The sequence below is a fragment of the Lissotriton helveticus genome, chromosome 9 (genome assembly GCF_964261635.1).
Source record: "Lissotriton helveticus chromosome 9, aLisHel1.1, whole genome shotgun sequence".
Taxonomy (NCBI): Eukaryota; Metazoa; Chordata; class Amphibia; order Caudata; family Salamandridae; genus Lissotriton; species Lissotriton helveticus.
Genome location: NC_136070.1, coordinates 97,725,759 through 97,751,600, shown reverse-complemented (window position 1 = coordinate 97,751,600; position 25,842 = coordinate 97,725,759). Strand labels below are relative to the sequence as shown.

Here is a 25,842-nt window from a genome sequence, read left to right as displayed (position 1 = left end):
CTTGGAAAGTGCCCTAGCTTAATCATTTGCTTGAAGATATCAGCTAGATCAGTGGTTCCCAAACTTTTGACTCCTGAGGACCCCCATTGAGTCACCACTGGAAGCCGGGGACCCCCAAGCAATTTGTATGAGTTCAATTTCAAATATTAAAACAGTAATTCGAAAAAAATACACACGTGTGCACACAAAACAAATACTCAAAGTACTTAGGGGTAGATTTACAATAAGTGACGCATCCATGCATATCAGCAGGGATACGGCACTTATTGTGCGCCATGCCTCTGCCACCATTGATGCACCGCATTTACAATGCTGCGCCTCATGGGGCAAAAAAGCACAGATGCATGACGCATCTGTGCCGTAAAGGTGGCGCATTGCTGGAGTTGCGTCGCAATCACGACACAGCTCCAGCAATGCTCTGGGGGGCCGAATCTTGTTAATGCTGCGTCAATCCTTACGCCTGCTTCAAGCAGGCGCAGGGTTTTGACGCAGCATGGGCCCCAAAGTGACTGAGTGAAATCTTGTAGATTTCACTCAGCCACTTTAAGGAGGCGTTCCTGCGCCGGAACGCCTCCTTCTGGCGCAGGGCTTTACAACGCGGCGCATCTCCCAGATGCGTCACATTGTAAATACCCTGCACCATGGCGCATCTTTTGCGTCGCCGCTGCATCACGAAAGTGACGTAACGGTGGCATAAAAGAGGCGCAAGGGGCTTGTAAATCTGCCCCTAAGGATTTTGGGGCCAGATGTACGACCATTTCATTTAGCGCCTCGCAATTGGCGACACATTGCGAGTGGCAAATTGCGAGTCGCTAAATGAAATGTACAACAGTGTGTTTAACACTGTTTCGGATTCCCAATGGGGTCGCAAATTGCGAGGTTCATTAATATTAATGAGCCTCTCGCAATTTGCAAGCCTATTGGGAATGCCAGCCCTCCTACGTATGGTGTCTGCTGGGCTCTGCAGGCTACCATGTCTGGGACTGCTTTTAAATAAAGCAGTTTAAAAAAGAATGCAGCCCATTTACCATGCATTTAAAAAAAAAAAGAAAATGAAACGTTTTCGTTTAATTTTCTAAGGGCAGGCAGAGGTCCCTGGGACCACTGCCTGCCCTTAAAAAATAATTTTGCATGCATTTGCAAAGGGGACCCAAATGGGAAGGGGTCCCCTGGGGACCCCTTCCCATTTGCAAATGCATTACCATCTACTTGAAGTAACTGGTAATTGGGAGTGTTTTGCGACCGCAAAACATTTGTACATGGTTTTAAGACTCGCTATTTGGAAGAGAATGCCCCTTCCAAATAGCAAGTTGCAAAACCTATTTAGCGAGTCGCAAACAAATTGCGACTCGCGAAATAGGCAATGTACATGGCCCAATACGTTATTGCATGTGAAAGCGGGTTCCCGAACCTGTTCACGCATATAAAAATGGATCGTACATCTGGCCCTTAGTATTTTATATTGAAGTAATAGCCCCTCTGTCACATGTATTTCATTTGTTTTATAGCATCTCTCATACCATTGTAGGATGTCAGAGCACTTTACTTCACACACATATAGAGACATTGAATCGTACATGTAAATCAGTGTGTATATAAAATGTTTAAAGAGTGCTTGGTCTGGCAAAGCACAAACTCAGGATTCAGAACATAACACAGTGGCTAGCACTGACTTTAACATTAAAAATGTATTTCCACCCAAATAAAACTTTTTAGCAGCATCAGGATAATGAATAGCTGGGGAAAAACAAAAGTTACTAACTGGTACCATGCAGTTTGCAAGCAGCTCTTTGATGAAAGTTTATAGATCCCTCTGCTACATTACGATTGTCACTTATGAAGTGCACAGTAACAAAAGAATCTGTGACAAAAGCAGTAACCACAAACCTATGCACATAAAATGCTGCTTTTTAAAATGCATGTTACACGTTCTTTGCAGTAGGCACATTAACCCTCTGTGCTACATTAGTTAAGTCAAAGTTGCCACTTAACAAAACTCTCCTCGCTCCAGCAGGTACATTAATCACTGGCTTTATCTTGACACTTTTATTGCTGCTGGAAAGCTGCTAATTATACAAGAAACTTTTCTGTGCTTTTAAAGCTGTTGCCTGCGGACCCCCTGGGAATGTGTCACGGACCCCTGGGGGTCCGCGGACCACAGTTTGGGAAACACTGAGCTAGATGACCAAATATGATTTCCAGTGCTAGGTGTGTTATTTTAGGTGGGCATGGATCAAGAGGCGATCCTGACTAAGGGCCTGATTACGATTGCGGTTTTCCCGCATCCTCCGGGCCGGCGGAAGCCACCGCCGGCCCGGAGGATGCAGACTGACCGCTGCAGACTGAAAAAGACCCCCCACCAGATTAGGATGGCTGGGGGATCGTTTTTCAGTCCGCAGCTTTTCCGCCGCGGTCGCCTTCCGACCGCGGCGGAAAAGCTTTAACATGGCTGGCGGTGTATATCAGACACCGCCTGCCATATTAGGATGTCTGCAGAAAGATGCCTTTACACCGCGGCATTTCCGCCGTGTAAAGGCATACGGATTTGTGTTTGGGGGCCCGTTGCGGGCCCCCAGGGGCGAAGGGGGGGTGGGGGGTGTACATGGGGGGTACCTATGGTACCCCCCTGCATTTGCCTGCACAAAGCGGCAGGCACCGCGAGGTGCCTGCCTCTTTGTGCATGCAAATGCACAACTTACATTTTTATCATTGCGGCGGGTGCTGCTTCAAGCAGCACCCGCCGCAATGATAAAAATACAGGATGTGACCGCCAGGGTGGCGGTCACATCCTAATTTGCACGGAGGGACCGCCGCTGCCCCTGCGGACGGTCCCTCCTACTCTATGGTGGCAGACGGACTCAGGTCCGTCCGCCATCATAATCGGCCCCTTAGTTTCCAGAAATCGGATGCTAATTTGTGCAGGGGACAGTTCGGAGAAAGTAGATAACGTTGTTATATTTTCCTTTCTCTTGGTTTGGGGGTCTTTAAGGTAATCCCTATAGCTTGAAGTATTTGTGGAGAAAAGGTTGAACACCAAGATTACCTTCTTTTGAAATAAGATGGCCAGTGAGTCACAGGAAGATTGATTGAAATCATGGTTTAGCTTTTCAGGCAGCCTAGAAAGCTTCTTAATTATGGCAAAGAGTTCCTTTGATGAGTTTTTTGCCTCTTCAATTTTTTGTGTGAAATATAAGGTTTTTCTTTGACAATCATATCTTTATAGGTGGCTAAAAGTCTCTTATACTGCTCTTTTTCTGACTCCGCATAGTGGAGTCTCCATTTTCTTTCCTGCTTCCGACAAGCTTGTTTTAGAAGCCTCAAACTTTCCGTAAACCTTGGTTCTGAGGGCACAACCCTGCTACTCTTATAAGGTTTTAGAGGTGCTATCTTGTCAAGAACCTTGTCCAGCCAGAGCATATATGATCTGGCTGCTGTGTCAGAGTCATGTGTGACCTGTGGCTGAGTCGCCATTAAGGCTTGTTTAAGCTCATGTGACCCAATAGTGTGTCATTTACAGGAAGGCCTAGGGGGTAATGGTTGTTTATTGTCTGGGATATAGAGGTCTGGGTTGATATGAAACATAACCGCCCGATGTTCAAACCAAACCAGAGGAAGGCGTGGTGCAATTGATAGGTGTGAGCAGTCTGAGAAAATACTGTCACGTAGATGACCAGCCACAAAAAGCATACGGTCTGTGTTATGCTCAGCGGTCCAAGTGATGAACACCTCTCACTCCCTACGGATACCACTGGTGTAAAGAAACTGGTAGCACTGAGAAAATCTTTTAGACAAAAAAAATTCGGTTGAGGTGCCAATTCTGCCCAATCAGATTAGCTCGATCACAAAAACAGTGTTCTTGGAGTTATGAAGGGCTATACATTAAATATGCAAATTTCCTAGTGTACTGACTATCGAAAAAGGATGACTTCCATGGGATCGCCTCTTTGGCCACCTTTGGAATACTCAGCTAGGACATATAAAATAGGTAATATGCCAGATTCTGTCAGTTGCAGGGTGCTCAGGTTATCCAAGAGCAGTACGTGCAGGTAACAGCAGTGGGGCGGGGTGGGGAGGGAGTTGACAGGCGAGGTAAGTGGTTTTCTTTTTATTAATTCAATTTTCCCTCATCGTCGTCCATTGACTCCGTCCCCATCCCACCGCTCTTCTCTGCATGGCCTGCTCCTGAGGTTATCTTTTTGCACTTCTCCCTAGTTTACATATGCCAAATACTTTAAATTAAGTTCTGATGTAGTAATCAATTGTGGTGTCTACTCACCATCCTTGATGCGCAAATGTGAATTTGTCCGAGCGGACTCTCCTTCCTCTGGCTGCAGTTGGGTTTGAGGTACCAATCAGCTACGATGGTGATTCACCATAATGATACTTGAACATGAAATGGATTGAAAAAATCAAGAAGTGTTTTATAAAACAGGATCACTTTATTTAATTAAACACAGCGGCAGGGAGAGCAGTTACTGGCACAGGGGTCTGCAGACTGTCCCAATTTGCAACCGATCTGCAGCCTCCTTTTATACAGTTCATTGTAGCTAATAAAAGTTCTTGGTGATCCTTGTATAATGAGGAATGTAAGTTGCTGCCTTTAGAGTAATAATGAAAAATCCAGGTTGGCCTCAACCTTGTGTGGGCACAATGTGGCCTGTGGTTAACGTCTCCAGATATGTGTGTGATGTGTCCTGATTGGCTACTTGGGCCTAACTTATGTGGCTTCTGACTTTATAGTGTTTTAGAATCGCATACCCTCTCCAGCCATGTGTGCTTTATTGGAGCCAATTTCCCTTGACCATTGTAGTGTTGCTCCGTCTATCTGTGGTATTGATCTAAGGTTTCCTGTTCGTTCATTTGTCTGCCGGCTCCATGGCATCCCACCTGTGACCGATCAATCAATAACCTCGGGCCTAGGTCTCCGTGGTTGCCTTAATACGTATTTGGTTGATGTGGAGTTCAAAACTGACAAATTTGTTAATAAAGACGCAATTAATTTCTTTCTCATAAATGAATGGCACTTTTTTTTATCTTAGCATGAACTTTTTCCATATTAACACCAAGATCGGCTGGTACCCACGGAAACCTGCCAACTCCAGACATATCTGAAAAGCAGACGTCTGGGGAAGTCTAGGATGATGTGACCTGCATAGTTCCATGTAAGTCTTCTTACTCAGAATTCACTACAAATGTCAAAATATGGGTATAAAAATTCAAATTACAAACACTTATGTGAAAAACTCCCCTCTATTAAAGCAATGGCAAATGTCTTACCAACCAGTGGTCGGAGTGCATTAAAAAAAAGTGTGGAAACTGTGATGCGGCGCACAAATGGGGGCAGGGTTAGTGAGCTTGGGGTAGGATCAAATGTATGGCTAAAAACACAAATATTCTGAAATTTCCTTCAGGTAACTAGATATAAAATAATGCATAGCTTAAATGAAAATAAATGCAAATTAAGTTAATCAGTAGGAAATGCACTATCATACATTATGAAACTTCTATTAGTTAGTGCACTGCAGAGGTCTGTGTCTGTAATCAGAAAGCCACAGAACTGAACCCTGGTTGGTGCATTGGAGAATAGTGTCTTGTGTATGTCTAATGCTATGATGTCCCAGTCTGTGACATAAAGCTCTATGAATATGTAAATCTTTACTTTAAACTTGCATTACACACAGTAGAAGACAGGCTGCAATTAAATGCGCATTAAGGTTTAAAATCAAAAACGGCTTTCCAAAATATAGATTTTAGCAATACCCAGACTTGTGCCTAGCGCAATCATTTTATAACTGCTCTTTAAAAGCACACACTTTACAGCTCAGCTGGTAATTCCCTTTCAGTACCACTCAAATTACTTGCAATACAGTGTTATAAGGAATTTCAAGTGATTCCATCAATTAAAGCCAATACCTCCTTCCAAGCACCCTTAACAATTGCAGATTAACCCCTTCGACGCTCATGACGAGCTGGGCTCTTCATGCAGTAGCCTCCTCGCACGCTCATGACGAGCCCAGCTCGTCATGTAAAGTGGTATCTGTCAAATTACAGCACAGGGGAAAAATCCCCATAGCATTCAAGGTGTTAGCAAGTTTTACACATTTACTTTTCTTTAAAGCAAGCAGGCACCCTGGCAAGAAGGCTTGTTTAGAATGACCCAAACCAGTGACCTGCGGAAGACTATATTGATAACAAATTGACTACCTATGGTCACTGTTTTAATCTGTACCTGTGGAGTGGAGTACTATTTTTAGAAGGAGAAGTGTGGCTGGTAGTGGATCCCCATTGCTTATGGAACTTTCCCCTTAAAAATGTGAGGAAAATCTGACATTTTAGCCAAAGGTTGATGTTTGAAGGGCATTATGTGGTTGAGGTCATGTAGCTAGGCCCAACCAGGGCTCCCCTGGATATCTTGTTTCCAGAATGTCTGGAGTTTGAAGCTTTCCATGGGTGCTGGCCGACACTGAACCTAAATACTGCAGCTACCAACTAAGTCATAAAGAATAAAATTCAGAGGACTAATCTTGATGTCTCCATATGGGATTTCAGGGCATTTACTGTTGAAGGTGATTAATCCATCTATGCAAGTGGGGTAATATTTTAAGCAGGGCAAGTACGGGAATGCCGGTGGTAAGACTTTTGTGGATTGCCATCAGATTCCCTCATGGATATGTAAAGAAGATCTGTCATTTTAGCTAAAGTTAAAAAAATTTTGCAGGGCATTTTTGGTAAGAAGATGTGGGGGGATCCACATAAGCCACCCCACCAACACCCTCTGGTGTCTAGTTTTCAGAAATGTCTGGGGATAGTAGGTTTCCCTGGATGCCGGCTGACCATCTGCCCTAACAGAGCTACCAAAATCGCCAGAAAGACTGAAATTCCCAGGATAAATCTTGATGTTGCCACACTGCATTTGGAGACCTTTCTTGTCACAGATAATTGAGCTAGTCACTCAAGAGGTGTACCGTTTTTATAGTTCCTCTCAGAAATGTGAGGAAAATCTATAATTGCAGCAAATGTTGTATGTTTACAGGGTTATATAGGTAGGAAAAAGTGGTGGGATCCGTGTACACCACATCAACCTGTCCTCCAAAGAGTGTTTAGGTTTCATAAATGTCTGTCCCTGAGTGTCGGCTGATCCTGGGCCTAAATACCGCATCTATCCACATTGACAGAAAGATTGAAGTTTCAAGCAAAAATCTTCAGTCTCAACATTGCTTTAGGGGGACATTCCTGTTGTGGTATCTATAGGAAGCTGGCTCTGTATACACTATACCAAAGTGAGGTATAGTGTGCACAGAGTCCGGTGGAACCCAAAAGGTAGGCAGAGGTAAAGTAGATAGCACCTCACTCTCTATTTGTGGTAGTGTGGGCAAGCAGTAAGGCTTTATCAGAGGACAATGTTAAGCATTTGTTGTAGACACCCAGTCAGCAAATATATTCACACACTCAAAGACTGAACTTCAGACCAATTGTTTTTGTATAAAATTATTATTTTAAGTTATTTTATTTTCTAGAACCAAGCAAGCCTGGCACAGGTAAGTGTTAAATACTTTGCAGTACATATACAGTTGTAATACAGTTTGGATTGTAATTTTATATGCACTTTGTTGTAACTTACAGTATTGTTACTGGGAAATGCAATGCTTTGTAAATACAGCACATATACTTTGAATGGGCTTTTTAGTAAAAATGACCAGTACATTAAAAATGCAATGGACTAATTCTCATAAATTTAATGGGAGGTTAGTGTCTAGCAAGGACTGTATCTCGCTTGATGTCCTTGCGACTTGTAATTCAAAGCTTTTTCTAGCAGATGCTGGAGTCACATCCTTTAGAACAATAGTGCTTTGAGTATGCTTAGCTTGTTAAAATCGGCCTTCAAAGTTGGAATAGAAGGACATAATGAACTATCTATACCCCTTGGGTGGGGGGAGAGAACGTTGTTGCAACACGTGACGAGCTGGAAAACCGATAAAATTTATAGGATCTCAGCGTGCATCCTATAACAGTCTTGATCACTTATTATTAGATAACTTCCATTTGTAAGGACTGTAATTAGTGGGAGTAGTGTAGGGTCTAGTATACCTATAAGATAACCGGCGAAATTCTCCTTCGAATCATTACATGCGCGCTGAATGGTAACGTGTTTGCAAACGAGTGAATGTCCAACAATAGGGTCGCATTCCTTTCCAGTACAGAAAACTTCTTTGTTGGCACATTCACAATGATAAGAAAATGGGAAGGGCCATATTACATCAATGAAGCTGTCTCCTCGGGGCTAATATCTACCTACAGGGAAATGTTTCATGCAAGCTGTGAATTGAAATGTTGAAATTAACAAATATATTAAGCCATATAAAAACCATACAGTGGAGGGGGTTTCTGCTACAGTGAAAAGGAGCTGTTCTAACTTCTCAAGATGCAACACTGTAACAGTTGCATCTTTTTTTGTCATGAGCATTGTTTACGAGTCAAATTGAAAGGCATAAATAGGTGACTGCAATTAAGATAATGCCAAGGGACGTGACCATTTTTGAAAGTCAGAAGGGTACAGCTAAACTGCATGATGGATCTAAGCTGGATTTGCCCATGGTGCAATGTAGACATGTCACTTTGCATGTTATCCATAACAGATGACACAATGATTTTGAGATTGTAAATGTGAGAAGTCAACGTATTAATACTATTATCAACAGCAAGCACTTTATCCAAATTATCTTGATCACTTTTCCTTAAACGAGCAGCAACTTCAATTTATGATCATTTCCAGATTTCATTATATTTAGCATAAATTAATCTTTTAAAATGCGGAGACTTAGGACCCAACAGAAAATCTGATAAGTCCATGAAATCAGATAGGAGAGAAAGATGTTATTTCACTGCAGATAGTCTGGAGTGTACTAACCACTGTTAATACAATTTTCCCACTGTATAGGAAGTAATCAAGTCAAGAGTAACTTTATTTTGGTGCACCAAACCATAAATGTTTAACAATAAAATGTATAACAATTTATTTAAAAAAACAGTCACAAAAAAAGAGAGTAAAAATGTCATAAGATTCCAGTGATATAGAGTTCTTTGAGTACAGTAATAGAAATCAATTTAAACAACATGATACCAGTCATATGAGCATCTTTTACTCGGAACGCTTCCTAATGGCCATAGAGACTTTTATAAAATAGACACCGCAGTACAAATATCCGTGTTAGTCAATGTATGCAAAAAATTAAAACCATCAATATATGTACAGGGGCGAATCTTCCATAATAATGGATTTTAAAAATCTACTTTTCGCCATTTTATATAAATTGCAGAAAAGGACACGGTGGATAGTGCTTTGACTCAAAAAACTATCACATAGAGAAGGCTTGAGATTTTCGACCCAACCTCTTTGATGTGGGAAAGCCAACAAAAAGTGCACAGTGCATAAGCAAAATCTCGTTAGGTGAAATCTATTCTGCATATTAGTAGAAAAAGTTAAATAGTATTGCACTGGGGCAGGGAACCACTATAATAAGCCCATCTCACCATGCTGTACATCGCACATATTTACCCTAGTATGGTACCCCTCCTTAATGATGACCTTGGCGTTTTGCTGGATACTTTCAGGAATGTCATAAAAATGCCCCAGTCCTATCTTGTGGTATTTTCCCCTCAGATAATGAAACCAAGGTATCATTAAAGCATGGCCCAAATTTTGACAGCCTTTAATTACTTCTCTTGAAAATGTTAGGTCTTCTGATAGCCAGATCTTTGCCCATAAAAGCAAGGGAGCACTGCCTATGCAGTCCTCTAGAAAAGCTTTTGTGATGTTGCCAGACGCCTGCCCCATAAGTTGCAATGGGGAGACATTTGGTTCTATAGAGAGTAAATAGTTCCCTCACAGGCATGTGCCCTAATTTGCATGCGAAAAGAAATTACGCGTCCACAGCCCTACTTGTCTGTAGGGCTCTAGCGATTAGAAGTGGTTCCCAATTCTTCTGGTTGCCCAAATATGAAACATTAACTACTTTTTCTATTCTCTTACCCTGTACAACAAAGATTTGGGTTTTGTGGTCTACGGGCCGCCTACCATTATAAATGATTTAATAAAATTTACTATTCAATCAAGGGAAGGTATAACAATGGTAAAAGCATCAAGAAATGTTTGCAGGCTATTAGCGGTCCTTGCCATTAAGACTGTATCATCTGCGTTTAAAGGGACAAATGTATTGCCGATTTTAGGAAAATCGAGCTCCCTACCTGATAAAAAAGCCTCCAGTCCATTTGTGTAAATTAAAAACAGGAATGGGGCTAGGATACACCCTTGCCGGACTCCCTCTGTTGAAATGATCGGGTTAGTTATTCCCCTAGGGTGCTTTATCTTCTGGTAACTGTGGTATTAGAGTGTAGTCTTCGGAGAAGGGTAACTAGTGCTTCTTCGACACCCATACTTTCCATCCTGGCCCACAGGTTATCCCGGTTAACGGTATCTAAGGCACTAGATAAGTCCATGAAGGCCAGGTGGACATAACTCTTCCTGGCCCTCACATACTTATTAACAATTAAGGACAAATTAAGGCATTGCTCAGTCGTACCCATACCCCCTCCTTAAACCATATTGTGTGTTGGACATGGTCCCCGTGGTGGATGCCCAGTCCTCTAGACGAGCAAAGAGTGCAGTACCTTGGCTGTGGCATCAATTAGTGAGATTGGCCTATAGCATGCTGGAACACTCCTGCTGGCCTTCTTGAAAACTGGGACCACAATTGCCTCATTCCAGGTCGTAGGCAAAGGGCCAATAATAGCTACTTCAAAAATATTCATCAACAGTGGTGCTCATAGGTTAGGGTTTCTTTTAAATAGGTCAAGGAGTACCCCATCTGGGCCCGGGGCTTTCAGACAAGTGCCTTGAGCTAAAGCCTCCACCACCTCAGCAACTACAATAGATAGGCTGAGTTGGATGCCTACAGTGAAGTCAATGGGCATATCCCTTGGGTTTGCCTCATTTATCTTGTGCTGGGGATTAAGAAATTTAGAGGCTTTTAGGGATCCTGCTCTTTCCAGATCTTCCCATGCCATCCACCTCAGTTTCGCCTTTCTATTTTCTATCACATATTTATAATTATGCCTTGTGCATTTAATTAGATCTCTATCACGAGAAGTGGGCGGAACTCTTGGTGGTAAACCAACAGGCCTCTTTCGGTTCCTTTTGAGGGACATTCCTGGTAAGCCTTTCGGCTATGTCTAGGCAAAGTAGCTCAAACTCCCAAACAAGATCGACCAGGGAGGAGTCTGACTCCAAGCAGCCAAATATTGAACAGTAATTTCCTTTGATGGTATCTTCCTCAAATTTAAGAGGGTTTATCTGCCCCCAATTTAGTCTGACTCCTTTTTTTGGGTAATATTGAATTGGACAATCCTCTCCGTCCCTTACTTGCGTCTTTAGATTGAGGGCGACAATAAGAGGATAGTGATCACTGGCACAATTAAGCTTTACTATGAAATCGCGAACAAGAGTTGTGAAATTCCTGGATATTAACACAAAGTCACTGGAACTGGCCCTACCACCGCCAACATCAGTGAGGCACTGTGGGGGCTAGTCAGAGTCATCATTATTTATAAAACATAAATCATTACCTACCAAGATAGAAAAGGCTTCACCCTGAGGCGAGTGAATGAAATGAGCCTGGGGCTGGCCCTCGGTGTCTTCCAGCCCACACACGCGTTGGGGGCTGTGCTTACAGATTGTGCAATTAAAAACCCCAGCCCAGAGAATGCATAAAGGCTGCCAACTTGCAGCAACTTGAGTAATTTCCGTTTGAAGGGACACTATTACATGATACGTATTTTTGTCAAAGATATTATAATACCAATTCACAAGTAATACTTTCACCTTGGCTAAGTTTGAAAACAAAATTAATTGGTAACAGGGTGATGAGCTTATACAGTTGGCTTTTACAGGGCCATATTTGACCATGATGAATACCCCAATGCCTCCCTTGGCCCTTCCCGCAGAAGAAGGAGTTGTAGGAAGTCAGAAGGATCGAAAACCATCGATAGAAATATCAACTCTAGACAATGTTTCCTGGAGGCAAATTATATTAAAACTTCTAAAAAAAAAAGCCTAGCCAGTCTACGTTATCCAGTTTTGAACGAATTCCTGCAATGTTCCATGATATAATTTTAAAAATCAAAGGGGTGTTTCCCTGATTTGCTGGGCCCCGAGTTATGTTAGTGGTTGTATGAGATGTGCCAATCACTAGGGGCACAATCCCCTCAGTTTCAAATGCTTCTTCACTTGTGCTATCCGTAGGTTATTACACGGCTGTACCAAGCCTCTACTGCCTGTCCCAACTGCTCTTGTAGTCAAATCAATTCAATTCATGAAGCTTTATTCGGTACATATAAAAATGACCATGAAAGCACAAACAAATAAAAAATACATACATAATATAACAAGTACAGCAGATTACAGACAAGGGAAACCAACTGAATATATAACTTAGAGAATAATTTAAAAAAACATACTTTTCCTGGCCCTTATTGATTGAGTTAAAAACATAGCAGTAAAAAAACAGATATCGACATATTGTAGATTAAAAACTAATCTCATAGCCTGATGTACTGTACTTATGCCATATTTTACAAACATGGGTTTTAAAAATGCAATACAGACATTTATATACAGTTTACAGGTCAAAATAAAGTGCAAAGTGCTCTGTTTGGATACGCCATCACACATGCATGGCCCCTGCGGATGTTTCTTAAGAGTAGGCAGTGCCTCTAAGTGATGCGCAATACCAAGCCTTAATCTAGTCAGCACATACTTATGTGTTGGCCTAGTCACCCAAACTAAATAGATAGGAAAACCTTTATCGGTTATATAGTTATTGTAAAACATGACAGTGGATAGAGATCCGCTGGCAACTGCCCGTTTTCTTGCAGCAAAGGATAAAAATTTAATTTTCAACTCGTGTTTAGGTATTAACAAAACTTCTCTGGGGTCAGCCAAGATGTTCAAGTTAAAAATCTCAGAAAAACACCTAATGACGTATTTCATCCAGGGAATTTTTAACATTTTATCCAAAGAGAAACAATCCTCAATGATTGATCTAAAGAAAGATTTTTCCTCTTGAAGCCAAATTGAACGCCATATCATAAGTGGCCTCAAGGATAATTGATCAATCAGAAAATTGATATCCAATTCTCGATGGATCAGCTCGGTAGCAGCAGAGGATGGCAGCATCAAAAGCTTTTTTTTAAATATATTTTCCTCCAGCTGCAGAGTGTACGCACAGTTGTGTCGCCAGACACCTGCCCCATATAGAGCAATACTAATACACCTTGCTTGATAGATCTTGAGCATATCCCTGGTTCGTCGGTCCCCAACCTTTGCTGCAAACCTGAAAACACCGTGAGCATTTTTTGCCATTTTAATGCGGATATTTTTAAATTAATTATGCCACTTTCCATCTTTAGAAAAGGTGATACCTAGGTAACAAAAAGTATCTACTTGATGCACTTTATCTTTGTCAATAAAAAAGGAAGAATTTGAAAATGTATTCTTAGGCCCACATGTCATTATATAGGTGTGGAAAAGTCACGGTCCCTACCTCAGCGGGGAAGCATCCTCGCGCGGGATCCTGCGGGTCTAACCCCGATTGCACCTTGTTCCAGCTCCCCAGGATTTCTCCCCTCTCTCTTCCCCTGCAGGTACGACAGGAACCGGTCACAACACCTAAGACACCGGAAGCAGTTCACCCTGACCCCGGAAGTTCCAGCCCCCACTTCGACCCGGAAGATAGAAAAGCCGATTGTCCAAAAGGGAGGAGGTTCCAACCAGCGGACTCGTGGCAGGAGGCAGCAAGGGAGGAACCGGAGCGGCGTACGAGCGGAGCAGAGTTGGAGAGTCGAGTCGAGGAAGAGGAGGACGACGACGGCGTTTGGTCTGAAGACTGGTGGAGTCCTCAGGAGGTGGCTGGAGAGCGGCCGCGACTCGCTGGAGAGTTGCGGCGGGCCACGTGAGTAACCATCATCAGTCTCCGTGTGTCCCTTGTAAATATAGTTGTTAATAGTGTATAGAACAGCACACCCATAAGCACTGTCAATCTGTATATAGATATAAAGGTCACCCCCCTCCCTCACCTAGAACACCCTAATCTTCCCCGTCCCCCCTATCGTCTGTCTCTTCCACCCACCCTTCCGCCCCTTCCTCACTTTCGCATTTCCGTATCCTCACCTCCCGGTGTCGGCGGTAGTACACGGTAGTCTGTGAGCATCAAGGACTAACGGCCCTGTACTTTCTCTCTTCCATATACCTCCGAGGCCCATCGGTGCATCATACGGGACCAGACGACCCAGCCCAGCAGAGAGAGAGAGAGCACCGCCCTGACGACCTCAGCCCAGCAGCGGGAATAGACCCACAGTACCCTTCTGTCTGACGTGCTACACATTCCGGACACCCTCGAGGAGAAAGTTTCCCCTAACCCAGAGACTGCATATCATCTCTTGTACTTGGAGAAAATAAAACCAGCTAGCCATAGCTCACTATATCTGGCCTCCCCGCTTGTTATTTCGGTCCGCTGAAGCCCACGACCCACAATAGGTTTTCCCCTTGTTGATGATCAATTTCCTATCCTTAATAAAGGTAGAGAATCGATCAATCAGCCGCTGTAGTCCAATTGGTGTTCTAGAGAGCAGGACAGCGTCATCGGCGTGTAATAACACCGGTACCGGGGAACCTTTGACCTAAGGGGCGTCAGCTTTAACACTTTTCAAAACCACGTCGATTCCGTTAATAAATAAAATAAAAAGGAGGGGGGCCAGTACACAGCCCTGTCTGATCCCTCTTTTAATATTAAATTTTGGGGTGCATTCCCCCTTGGGGCCAAAACGCACACATATTTTTAGTCTCCCATACAACCTAGCCAGAAAATAAATTATACCCTATTGATGAGTTCAGGCCTCAGCAAGGCCCAAAGGTACCGAAAGGGTTCGCCCTTCTGTGTACAAAGTCCTTAGACTTACAAATGAAGTTGGCAAGGAAACTGGAAATACAAAAACATAGTTTAATAAACCTTTAAAGGTGGTGATACAACCTCCACAACACTTCTACAGTATTGTACAGAGTAGCACACTGAATACAAGCACATGGCCCCTTTTATACACAGTGGAAGGGGTTCAGCTTACAGCTTAGACAGAGGTTGCAACCACGTAAGGACATTTCCAAATATATCAGTGGGTGGAGCTAACAGTATTTCTAGAACATGGGAGGGCTATGCTAATAAGGAACAACTGTTACTTCTGCTGAGCATGCGCTACACTCTCAAGAAGGACTAATAATAACTGTTGCTAGGTAGAATCCACAGTGTAACTGGCAGAGAGGTAGGACAATCAGAACATTGAGCACATGGCAATGTAGGGCATGAAAATGGTGGACTCGAAATACAAAATGAAATCCCTATACTAGATATTTGGACTGATGCATTATGGCTTCAGCTAATGCTTAATAATACCGCTGTTTTATTTACAACAGACGACCCTTTCAGCGTTAGCTGAAGCCATTCCATTTCATAGGGTAGTCATCAAACTCATCTTGAATATCAATGCTCATAATGTTAGAAATCTCTTTAGTTAGACTCTTTTGATAAGCAGCTTCGGAAACAGCTTTCTTATTGGGTATACAAGAGGTAATGCAAAGAGAACATATCATAGGACCACATTGAATACACATACAGCAAGTAAAAAGAATTACTACTATTATACAAAGGCCAGTGAGGATCTTCCAACCCCATGTAGTAAATAAGGTCCAAAACCAACTAGAGAAGGTCCATGTACCATTATCTACATGTATGTCAGCAGCTATTTTATGCAGTTTATTTATGGCATTATAAACAGAAGGCGAGTTGTCTGGGATGAAGACACAACAGCTACTTCCAATAAGTCTACAAGCTCCTCCTTTTTCTGCTAATATGACATCTAACACCATTCTGTTTTGCAGGGCAACAATTCTAGTAATTTGCAACTCTTCAGTTACGTTTCCTAGTGCTGCAGCAGTTTGGTTGGTCACTGCCTCTACAACTCTAGTTAATCTTCTTATCTTTCTACTGTTTAGGGCAGCTCCAACAAAAAAGAATAACCCTAGGTTAAAATCTACATATTGCTGCAAACTAGTGTCGGTCTGGTCCACATCATCGATAGATAAAGTACGTTTGTATCTATTCACAGTGGCATTATTCAACAATTTCAAGTCTTTATGATAAGTGGCAGGTGCTAAAAACACTGGTGGTAATAAAAACGATACATAGCATACTCCTGACCAGCCAGCTGGTAATCGATAATATCCTCTATTACCGCATACAAAATATGTATTATGGGATGCTAAAAATGTGCTATTATTCAGACCATCTATATTTAAGACTTTAATACAATCACTAACACCTACAGGGATGTTCCCAACACTTTGTACGCATAAGTCCGCTTGTGCTTGTGCAACTGAGATCACAAATTTTTCACTTTCGACAGTGTCTCTAGTGTTCGTAAAAATGTAGGGAGTAGACTCATTGTCCGGTCGATATTCTTCCCACTCCCATATTGTTCCATTGGCTTGTGGATAGCCTTCTTTATTCTGGTGACATTCTTTGTTTAGTCTAAAAAGTAATCTTCCAACAGCAGGCTTTCTTGTGGCAAATAGAAGAGTATACCAGGCACGACAAGAACCATTATGAGAGAAAGGGAGAGGTATAAACGGTGTTCCTCCCTTCTTCTGGTGCGCTGGCATCATACCACATATCCAGCAATTTGTTTCATTTGTAGCAGTGTGGGTATGATGTAGCATCTGAATGAAGGTGTTATTTACAAAGGACAAGCGGTGTTTTGATTCCTGATAGGGGAGCGTATAAAAGAAATGCTCCTCTGGCACCGGTGTAGAAACCACATATAGATCACGGGCAGGAATTACATCCTCAACAAACCACGTGATAATGGCAACAACTGCCACACTAGCAATAAATCCGAAGGCGCAGATCACTTTCTTTCTCTCCATGTTGAACAAATGTCTCGCAAATCTTCCTGAAACTAAAAAAAAAGGCTGTCAGAACTCTTCCCCCAAGGCGGCTGTTGTTTTCTTCACCAACGGGCCAAGACGGGTGTCACTACTCTAATGCAAGGCTGATCCCCCCCCCTTGCCTCATCGGCTCTCCGTTGCACCAACCAAGAGGCCGTTCTGACAGCAGTCTAAACAGCAGAAAACTTCTTCCTGGGTCGAAGGTTGTATTTTCTTACTCCAGAAGTCGTCGGGTCCGGGAAGAACTCCTCTTGCTCATCAGGTACCACAGCAGGGCCTTTCTCTGTAGTCAGGATTTCTCGATGGTCAGTCAACACGGCAGGCTCCACCAATCCGGGTTGCACTCTGAGACAATGAAGGGAGTGAATCCAGTTCTTCCGGTTGGTCACTCGGACGGCCGTTCTTGTTGCGAGCAGAACCTGCTCGGGACCGCACCATCGGGGCTCCAGGCCACTCGTCCTCTCGAACGCCTTGATGAGGACGAAGTCACCGGGTCGGAGACTATGACCCTCACCTGTGGACCGGTCAGGGAGTGCTTCTCGAACCTGTTGATGAATAGAAACCAAGTTATCAGTTAATTGTGCCAGATAGTCATTCATCAATACACAAGGTACATCATATACGGAACTTGGTTTGGGCACTCCCCAAATATTCATGGGACGACCAAACACCACTTCATACGGTGTAAGGCTGGTTCGGGAGTGTGGTACTGATCTTATTGACAACAATGCCAAAGGCAAAGCGTCGGGCCAAGTCAGAGAAGTGGAAGCCTGGATCTTTGCTAGTTTAAGCTTCAGTGTTCCATTGTAGCGTTCCACCAAGCCAGCCGACTGTGGATGGAACACTGCATGAAACTTCTGTTTTATCCCCAGACCTCTCAGAACGTACTTGATAACGTCTGCTATAAAATGAGGCCCGTTATCACTCCATAATAGTCTACAAACACCATACCTAGGGAAAAACTCCTTAAGTAGCACCTTTGCTGTAGTCATTGCAGTATTGTCCTTAGTAGGGTAGGCTTCAATCCATTTACTGAAAGCACACACCACTACCAAGACGTACTTTAGATTATTACAGCGTTCAAGTTGGATATAGTCCATTTGCAGGACTTCAAAAGGTGCAGTAGGTATTTCAAATCCTCCTGCTGGAGTCCGTGTTCCTTTCCCTGGGTTGTATTTAAGACAGATCATACAGGTCTGTACCACTCTCTTGGCCGTGCTAGCAATCTCTGGATGCTCCCAAACTTGCGCAAGCAATTTCACAATCGCTGAAGCTCCAACATGTGCTAGCCCATGTGCCATTTGAACCATAGGTTGGACAAAAGCTGTGGGCAACTTCCACCTATCCATTTGTTTGTTGCGCCAACAACCTTCATCATCCAGTTCTCCATTTTCAGACCATTGCTCTCGTTCTTTATCAGAAGCAACTCTCTGTATTTCCCTCACTTCTTTCCTAGCATCATGCCATCGTTCTGCTTGTGACTTCACAACATACATTGAAGTGGAGTCAGGTCTCATTGCAGTTTCTCGTGCTACTTGGTCAGCGAAAGCATTTCCTTGCCCTACTTTGTCAATAACTTTCTTATGTGCACTGCATTTCACTATAGCTATCTTCTTAGGAAATGTCAGGGCAGTCAAAAGATTGTGCACCAGTTCTCCATACATAATTTGTGTTCCGTGTGATGTCAGAAAACCTCTTTCCTTCCAGAGCAGGCCAAAGTCGTGCGCTACTCCGAAAGCATAGCGGCTATCTGTATAAATATTCACACACAACTCTGCACTAAGCTCACATGCTCGTGTCAATGCTATCAACTCCGCTGCCTGGGCTGATTTCTGTGGAATGCGTGCTGTTTCCACGATAGTATACAAAGTAGTGATGGCATATGCTGCCGAAGTCGTACCATCCGGTAGCTTCAGGCAGGAGCCATCCACCCATAATTCTCCATCTACATCTGAGAAAGGCGTATCCTGGAGATCGATACGACCCTTTGTCTGTTCCTCAGTCACAAAAATACAATCATGTGCTTCTTGTGCCTCAGGCTGAGTCGTCAGGAATGGTAACAATGTTGCTGGATTTAACGTAGCACATCTCCTCAATGTGATATGGGGAGCCAGCAACGTTAGTTCATATCCGGTCAGACGGGCACTTGTTAAATGCTGCGTCTTTGTTTGATTCAAAAGGGCGTCAACAGCATGGGGAACCAACACTAACAGCTTGTGAGATAACACTATTCCCTCACTCTGACGTATTGACACAGCTGTCGCTGCGACCAAACGAAAACACCCCGGCAATGCCCGAGCGACAGGATCGAGCAATGCCGAGAAATATGCACACGGACGCTGCCTGTCCCCGTGCATCTGTACTAACACAGATGACGCACATCCATCTCTCTCATGTACATATAATGTGAAAAGTTTCGTGTAATCAGGAGTGCCTAACACTGGTGCTGAACAAAGGGCCTGACGTAACTGTTGGAAAGCGTTTTCACATTCATCTGTCCAAGGAAGGGGAATTGGAGTGTCTTTTGTCAATAGCGCTAACAGTGGTTTGACTATATGTGAAAACCCCAGTATCCACTGCCTACAAAAGGACGTAAGACCCAAAAATGCTCGAACATCTTTCTGTGTAGAAGGTGTTGGTGTGTCCAGGATGGCTTGGATACGATCTGATGTAAGTGCACGCCCCTCCTTAGACAAAAGGTGGCCTAGGTAGGTCACCTTAGGTCTACAGAATTGCAATTTCTTCTTAGATACCTTATGATTGTGAGAAGCCAAAAAGGAAAGCATGGACAACGTACAAGTCTCACATTGCTCAGGGGTGTCAGCAGCCAACAAAATATCGTCGACATATTGAATAAGCACTACCCCCTCAAGCAAGACAAAGGAATCCAACTGTCTTTTCAATGCCTGACTGTAGATACTAGGGCTCTCAGTATAGCCCTGTGGAATTCTACAAAATCTATACGACCGATTATTCAAAGTGAAGCCGAAAAGGTAACGGCTATCAGGGTGAATAGGGATCGAAAAGAAGGCGTTCTTCAGGTCGACAACCGAGAATGTTGTCGCTGTTGGTGGAACTAAGGTAAGGAGTGTCGTGATGTCAGAAACAACAGGGTATTGGGGCACCACTATCTTGTTCACCTCCCGCAAATCAATAATAAATCGATATACCCTAGTATCAGTGTCTTTCTTCAAGATTGGTAAAATAGGACTGTTACAAACATTGTATGGGACTTCTTCCACCACCCCCACTCGGATGAGATCCTACACAATCTGTATGAGCGCCTCCTCACCCTCCTGTGAAATCCTATATTGAAGCAGGCGTGGTAACACAGCTCCCTCCTTCACACTAATGTGAACCGGAGGAATGACCATCTGTCCCACATCAGTGTCTGAAGTAGCCCACAACGTGTGAGGTAAAGAGGCTAATGCAGCACTTTCAGCGACCATACACACTCTCTCTTTTGCAGGATAATTGTCATTTAAAATCACGCGTACTCCTTCAGGGGAGCAACGGATTGTGGCTCTAAAATGTTTCAGCATGTCTAGACCCACAATGTTGTCAGGCGTGTTTGAGGAAAGCAAGAATGGACATGGTGCTGTAAATTTGTCGACATGAAATGCAAGGGGTTGGGATAATGGGCTAAGAGAAGGTGTTCCATCGAACCCCACAGATGTGATCGTTAAGCCAGACAGGGGAGCCCTCGGAACCAATTGTTTAGACAAAGCGCTACGAGTAGCCCCTGTATCAACCAGAAACTGATCAGTAGAACCCAAAACATGTGCTGTAACATAAGGACCCCTCTGATCTACTGGTACTTCAACTGATTCCTCCCCCCATCCTACGCAATCCTATGCATATTGGGAATCATGACTTTCGGGGTGCACATAGTCAGACATCTGATACTGATTTCGTCTATCAAAGGTATTAGACCCTCCTTGTTGTTGCTCCTTAGATTCGAATCTAGCCCTATCATTTAGGTTACCTCGTGGGCCAGAAAACCCCCCACGATTTCTCCCAAAACCTCTACCCCGTCCCATAGCCCTGTGTTCTCGCGCTAAAGGACACTCATTGGCCCAGTGGCCTCGTTGCTTACAATATGCACATTGATCTTTAGCCAAGTCTGTGCGGTTATATGTAGAATCATAAAAACCCCGACCACCTCTATTATTTCCTCTCTGGGGTGGTCCATACACTTGTGCTAACATAACTTTTGTTTTCAAATCCTTAGATTTCTTATCTTCATTACTTTTTGCTTCTAGTTCCTGACGCTCGTAATACTGAGCCATTGTCAGGAGGGATGCCGGAGTCGAAGTGGTCCAGGAGCTTTCACTCGCTTTCAACCGAGCTGCTACTCCTGGTAATAAATTCGAAACATATTTGTCTACAAACAGATGTCGACCCGTGTCATCCGTCAGAGACTGACCACTGAAATCGTGAAAAGTTTCTTCGAATCGCGTAAAGAAGTCAGAAACTGATTCATCTGTCTTTTGCTTGCAAGATGCTAACATAGTCCAGTCAATCTTTTTAGGGGGAATAATCGTCTTTAATTTAATCAAAATAGCAGCAGGGAGGTCTAGAATGAGCTGGGGTGGTTTCTGCGCAGGTTTCCTAGCTCTGTCCTCCTCCTCAATGTCTTCCCATTTAGCTTTAAACGTCACTAAATCATCAATTTTCCGTACTGATCTCCACATGTCAGGGGGTAATATAAGACCAAAGAATAAATCAACGTCAGCTAATGTCATAGTACAAGAATTCAAAGCCCCCTCAACTTCCTCATAAAAGGCAGCAGGATTTTTCCGTGGGTCAGGTAACGCTTTCTTTAAGGCCATAACATCCGCTCTATTCCAAGGAGTATATACCCAATTATAGATAAAATACCCTCGGGCATCAGCTGAATCTTTATCTGAACTAGTACCCGCTCCTTTAGGAGGAACATACAAAGGCGCTGCCTCTCGCATAGGTTTAACATGCACAATATCGACCTTATCTAAAGAAAAGATAGGTGATTGTTTCCCGTCGCCACTCAAACCCGTCTCTTTGTCGTCCACCGTCTTTTGTCGCTTTTCTTCTCGTAACCGAGACGCCTCATCCCGCAATACGAATAACCGTCGAACTGCATCAGCTGCCTGGGAAGGAGAAAAGAGACCTTTACGCAATTCTTTCTTATCTTGTATTATGTCATCAGGTTCAAGAACAGGAGAATATTTTCGAAAAGCCCCGACTACTTCATCAGAAAAGGTTTCAAGAAAATAAATTTTTTCCCTGTCCGGCCATTTTTCAAGAGACAACAATATTTCAGCAAAAGGAATTGTACCCTTAAGAATACGATAAGAAATTTGTCGGAGCTCCGCCATACGATCAGATGTTAGCTTAGACCGCGTGTCTACCTTATCTTTAAATGATCCAGAATCCTCATCTTCCCCTTTCGGAGCAGACGGGCCAGCATACGGAGGCGGAGAACGATCTAGTAATGAAAAATCATCATCAGCATTATTAAGGACAGGATAAAGAGGCCGACGAATGGGATATTGGCCAGATATCTGCAATCTACGTTCCTTTTCCCGTTTTTCTTCCGCGTCTTTTTGTTCACGTTGTCTCATTTCTTGCGCCTTCTCACGCACATTCTTCCTCTGCTCTTTCTCAATCAGCGCATGTTCACGTTTCTCACGCTCACGCACTTCTTTCACCCACATTCGCACACTCTCAAACATATCTTGTCTCGCTCGGCGCTTACACAGGCACTGTTCCACATACTCAATTTTGCGCACATCAAACGAACCATACAAAGGCCATCTCAACTCAGGATCCTTCTTGGTATACTTCCTCCACAATGTGCTGTACATTATAGGGGAAAGACCAAACTTAATGTACATATCCCTATTCGGCGTCCCTTCTGGGGGAGCCGGCTGCGATTCTTCAAGACTTAACCGGTTTCCACAGCAGCACCACTTACGTAGTGCGCTAAAAGTAGACATGCTAGAAATAGTGCGAAATACGCAATATTATACAGAAAAATGGCACTTAATCGTTGCGCCGCTCACAACCATATGTTGGAGAAAAATCTCCACATTGCCTACCTATATGTGTTGCAACGCATATATACCCATATTCATAATCATAATATGATCGATCATCCAAACATCTCCATATCCATATCCATATCCATAAGCCACAGCAAGCGTATCCTAAAACTGCCTTGCTAATCACTGGCTACCATAAACACTCACAGTAATTACCATACATTGGTCCTTACCAAGCACGAGCGTCCAGATTCCACTTGCCAAGTTCCACAATTTGCTCAAACAGCTTATCCACAGCAAACCGACAGAAGAGGTCTCAGTCGAAGACCGGCGCCACCCAGATGGTCAGATCGGAAGGAAGGAAGAAATACCTCAGGATGCCAGGACTAAAGACGCCGCTGGCAGTGATCACTTCCCCGGCAGAGTTCCACTCCTTCGTCACGACCAGTCCTTCGAGCCTCCGAGTCGCCGATGAGCCCCACGTGACGGGCGCCAATTGATGAGTTCAGGCCTCAGCAAGGCCCAAAGGTACCGAAAGGGTTCGCCCTTCTGTGTACAAAGTCCTTAGACTTACAAATGAAGTTGGCAAGGAAACTGGAAATACAAAAACATAGTTTAATAAACCTTTAAAGGTGGTGATACAACCTCCACAACACTTCTACAGTATTGTACAGAGTAGCACACTGAATACAAGCACATGGCCCCTTTTATACACAGTGGAAGGGGTTCAGCTTACAGCTTAGACAGAGGTTGCAACCACGTAAGGACATTTCCAAATATATCAGTGGGTGGAGCTAACAGTATTTCTAGAACATGGGAGGGCTATGCTAATAAGGAACAACTGTTACTTCTGCTGAGCATGCGCTACACTCTCAAGAAGGACTAATAATAACTGTTGCTAGGTAGAATCCACAGTGTAACTGGCAGAGAGGTAGGACAATCAGAACATTGAGCACATGGCAATGTAGGGCATGAAAATGGTGGACTCGAAATACAAAATGAAATCCCTATACTAGATATTTGGACTGATGCATTATGGCTTCAGCTAATGCTTAATAATACCGCTGTTTTATTTACAACACTCTGGTGCTCCTAACTGTAGCAAGGTTGACCATAAAATTGAATGGTCAACCATATCAAAGGCGCTACTAAGGTCTGCAAAACAGAGGTAGAGTGAGCCGGTTTTGGCTGCGGTATATTTCCCGATCAATAAATCTAAATTTAAACACTGATCGATTGTGCCCCGGCCCTTTCTAAATCCATACTGGCTATCAGCGAGGATACCCTCTTGTTCGGCCCATTCCTCTAACCTCGCTAACATAACTCTACTCATAATCTTAACTGAGGAGTCAAGAAGAGAGATAGGTCGGTAATTTTTTACATCCGACCTGCTACCCTTTTTATGTATCGGAATAATAATGGATTCCCCCCATGTGTCGGGGGCATCAGTACATATGGCAGCATTAAAAACTATAGCTAGGAGAGGGCTCCACATCTCGGGGGCTGTTTTATATACGTCTATGGGCACCCCATACGGGCCCTGGGCTTTACCCCCCTTACTAGCATGTAACCCAGATTCTACCTCGCTAGCTGTAATGTCCAGAGGTAAAACAGGCCACCTATCCTGGTTGGTGGCCATACTGCTGTTAGAATAAAATATATTTGAAAAATGTGTAATCCAGCCGTCACTCGGGACGTTAGAAGTTAGGACTGGAGTGTTTTCATCCTTAAGAAAAGGAGAATTAACAGTAACCCAAAAAAGGGTGCTGTTAGATAGTTCAGCTGCCTGATTTAGGGAGTCCCATGCCAACTGCTGTAGCTCACTTTTTCTTTTCTTTAAAGCAAGTTTATATTCTGATCTAAGTTTAATTACAGAGTTGGTGTCCCTCGGTTTGTTAGCAAGAGCTAATTTTAATATAGTTAATAGACTGGTGCACAAATGGTCAAACCACCCCGGTCCGATTCTACATTGGCCACCTGTCGGTTTAGTGAACCTGGCATTAATAATTTTATTAATATCAATAAAAACATTTACGACCTGCTTTAAATCTGTGCTATTGTCAAAGATAAAAGAAATGTCCGTTAGACAATCCCTGACAATAGCACCGATTAGTTTGTTGGCTTTATCCCCTGCCCATCTTAAACAGACTCCATTTGGTCTATGCGGTTCCACATTGGAAACCGTATTACCCACTCTAACATGACAATCTCCCCACAGGGTAGTTTCCAATATGACATAGTTATGGTCACTAATAGTGGTTACTTCAATCCTCGTAGGAGCACAACAAGAAGTAATACTAGAGGAAACAATCACGTGATCAATAACTGAGCTGGATTGGTGATTTTTAAAAGTTTTCATCTTTGGGGAGGGCTTAAATGTCCAACTCATAACAACCCATTAAATAATTTAACGCCTCTCCATAATTGTTATGACCAAAATGCAAATCGTCCACCCCAGACTCATCACTGGATCCACATACTTTTCCTGTTGGCGATTTACACAGAGGGGTATTAAAATCCCCAACCCAGATCATATCAAAAGAAACATTAGCCTCAGAATTCAAATTTTCAATGGAACTAGCCAAATCGTGAACCACTACAGCCCTGGTACCATCAAAAATGTTGTTATAATAATTTACCAGTAAGATATTATGATTCGGTTCCTCTAACAACCATAGAATCTGAGCATGTTCTCCTACAATTATGTACCTTTTTACTGTTATTGGACGATTAATTGTAACCAATATCAGTAGACCCCCTTTAGCCCTA

The 25,842-nt window shown here is 43.3% G+C and overlaps 1 protein-coding gene across 2 annotated transcripts; it reads right to left on the bottom strand.

Moving 5' to 3' along the window:
- Positions 1-15,085: 15,085 nt before the first annotated feature.
- On the bottom strand, positions 15,086-24,035 carry LOC144780973 (uncharacterized). 2 transcript variants are annotated; one of them, XM_078659567.1, is made up of 2 exons: positions 23,307-24,035; positions 15,086-17,595 (listed from the first exon to the last, which is right to left on the bottom strand). In XM_078659567.1, exon 2 carries the CDS (start codon positions 17,027-17,029, stop codon positions 15,536-15,538), a length of 1,494 nt encoding a protein of 497 aa, XP_078515693.1. In that variant the 5' UTR covers positions 17,030-17,595; positions 23,307-24,035; the 3' UTR covers positions 15,086-15,535. The 2 variants fall into 2 exon arrangements, with proteins under 2 accessions (XP_078515693.1, XP_078515694.1); XM_078659568.1 differs by having other exon boundaries at positions 23,719-23,733.
- Positions 24,036-25,842: the final 1,807 nt, after the last annotated feature.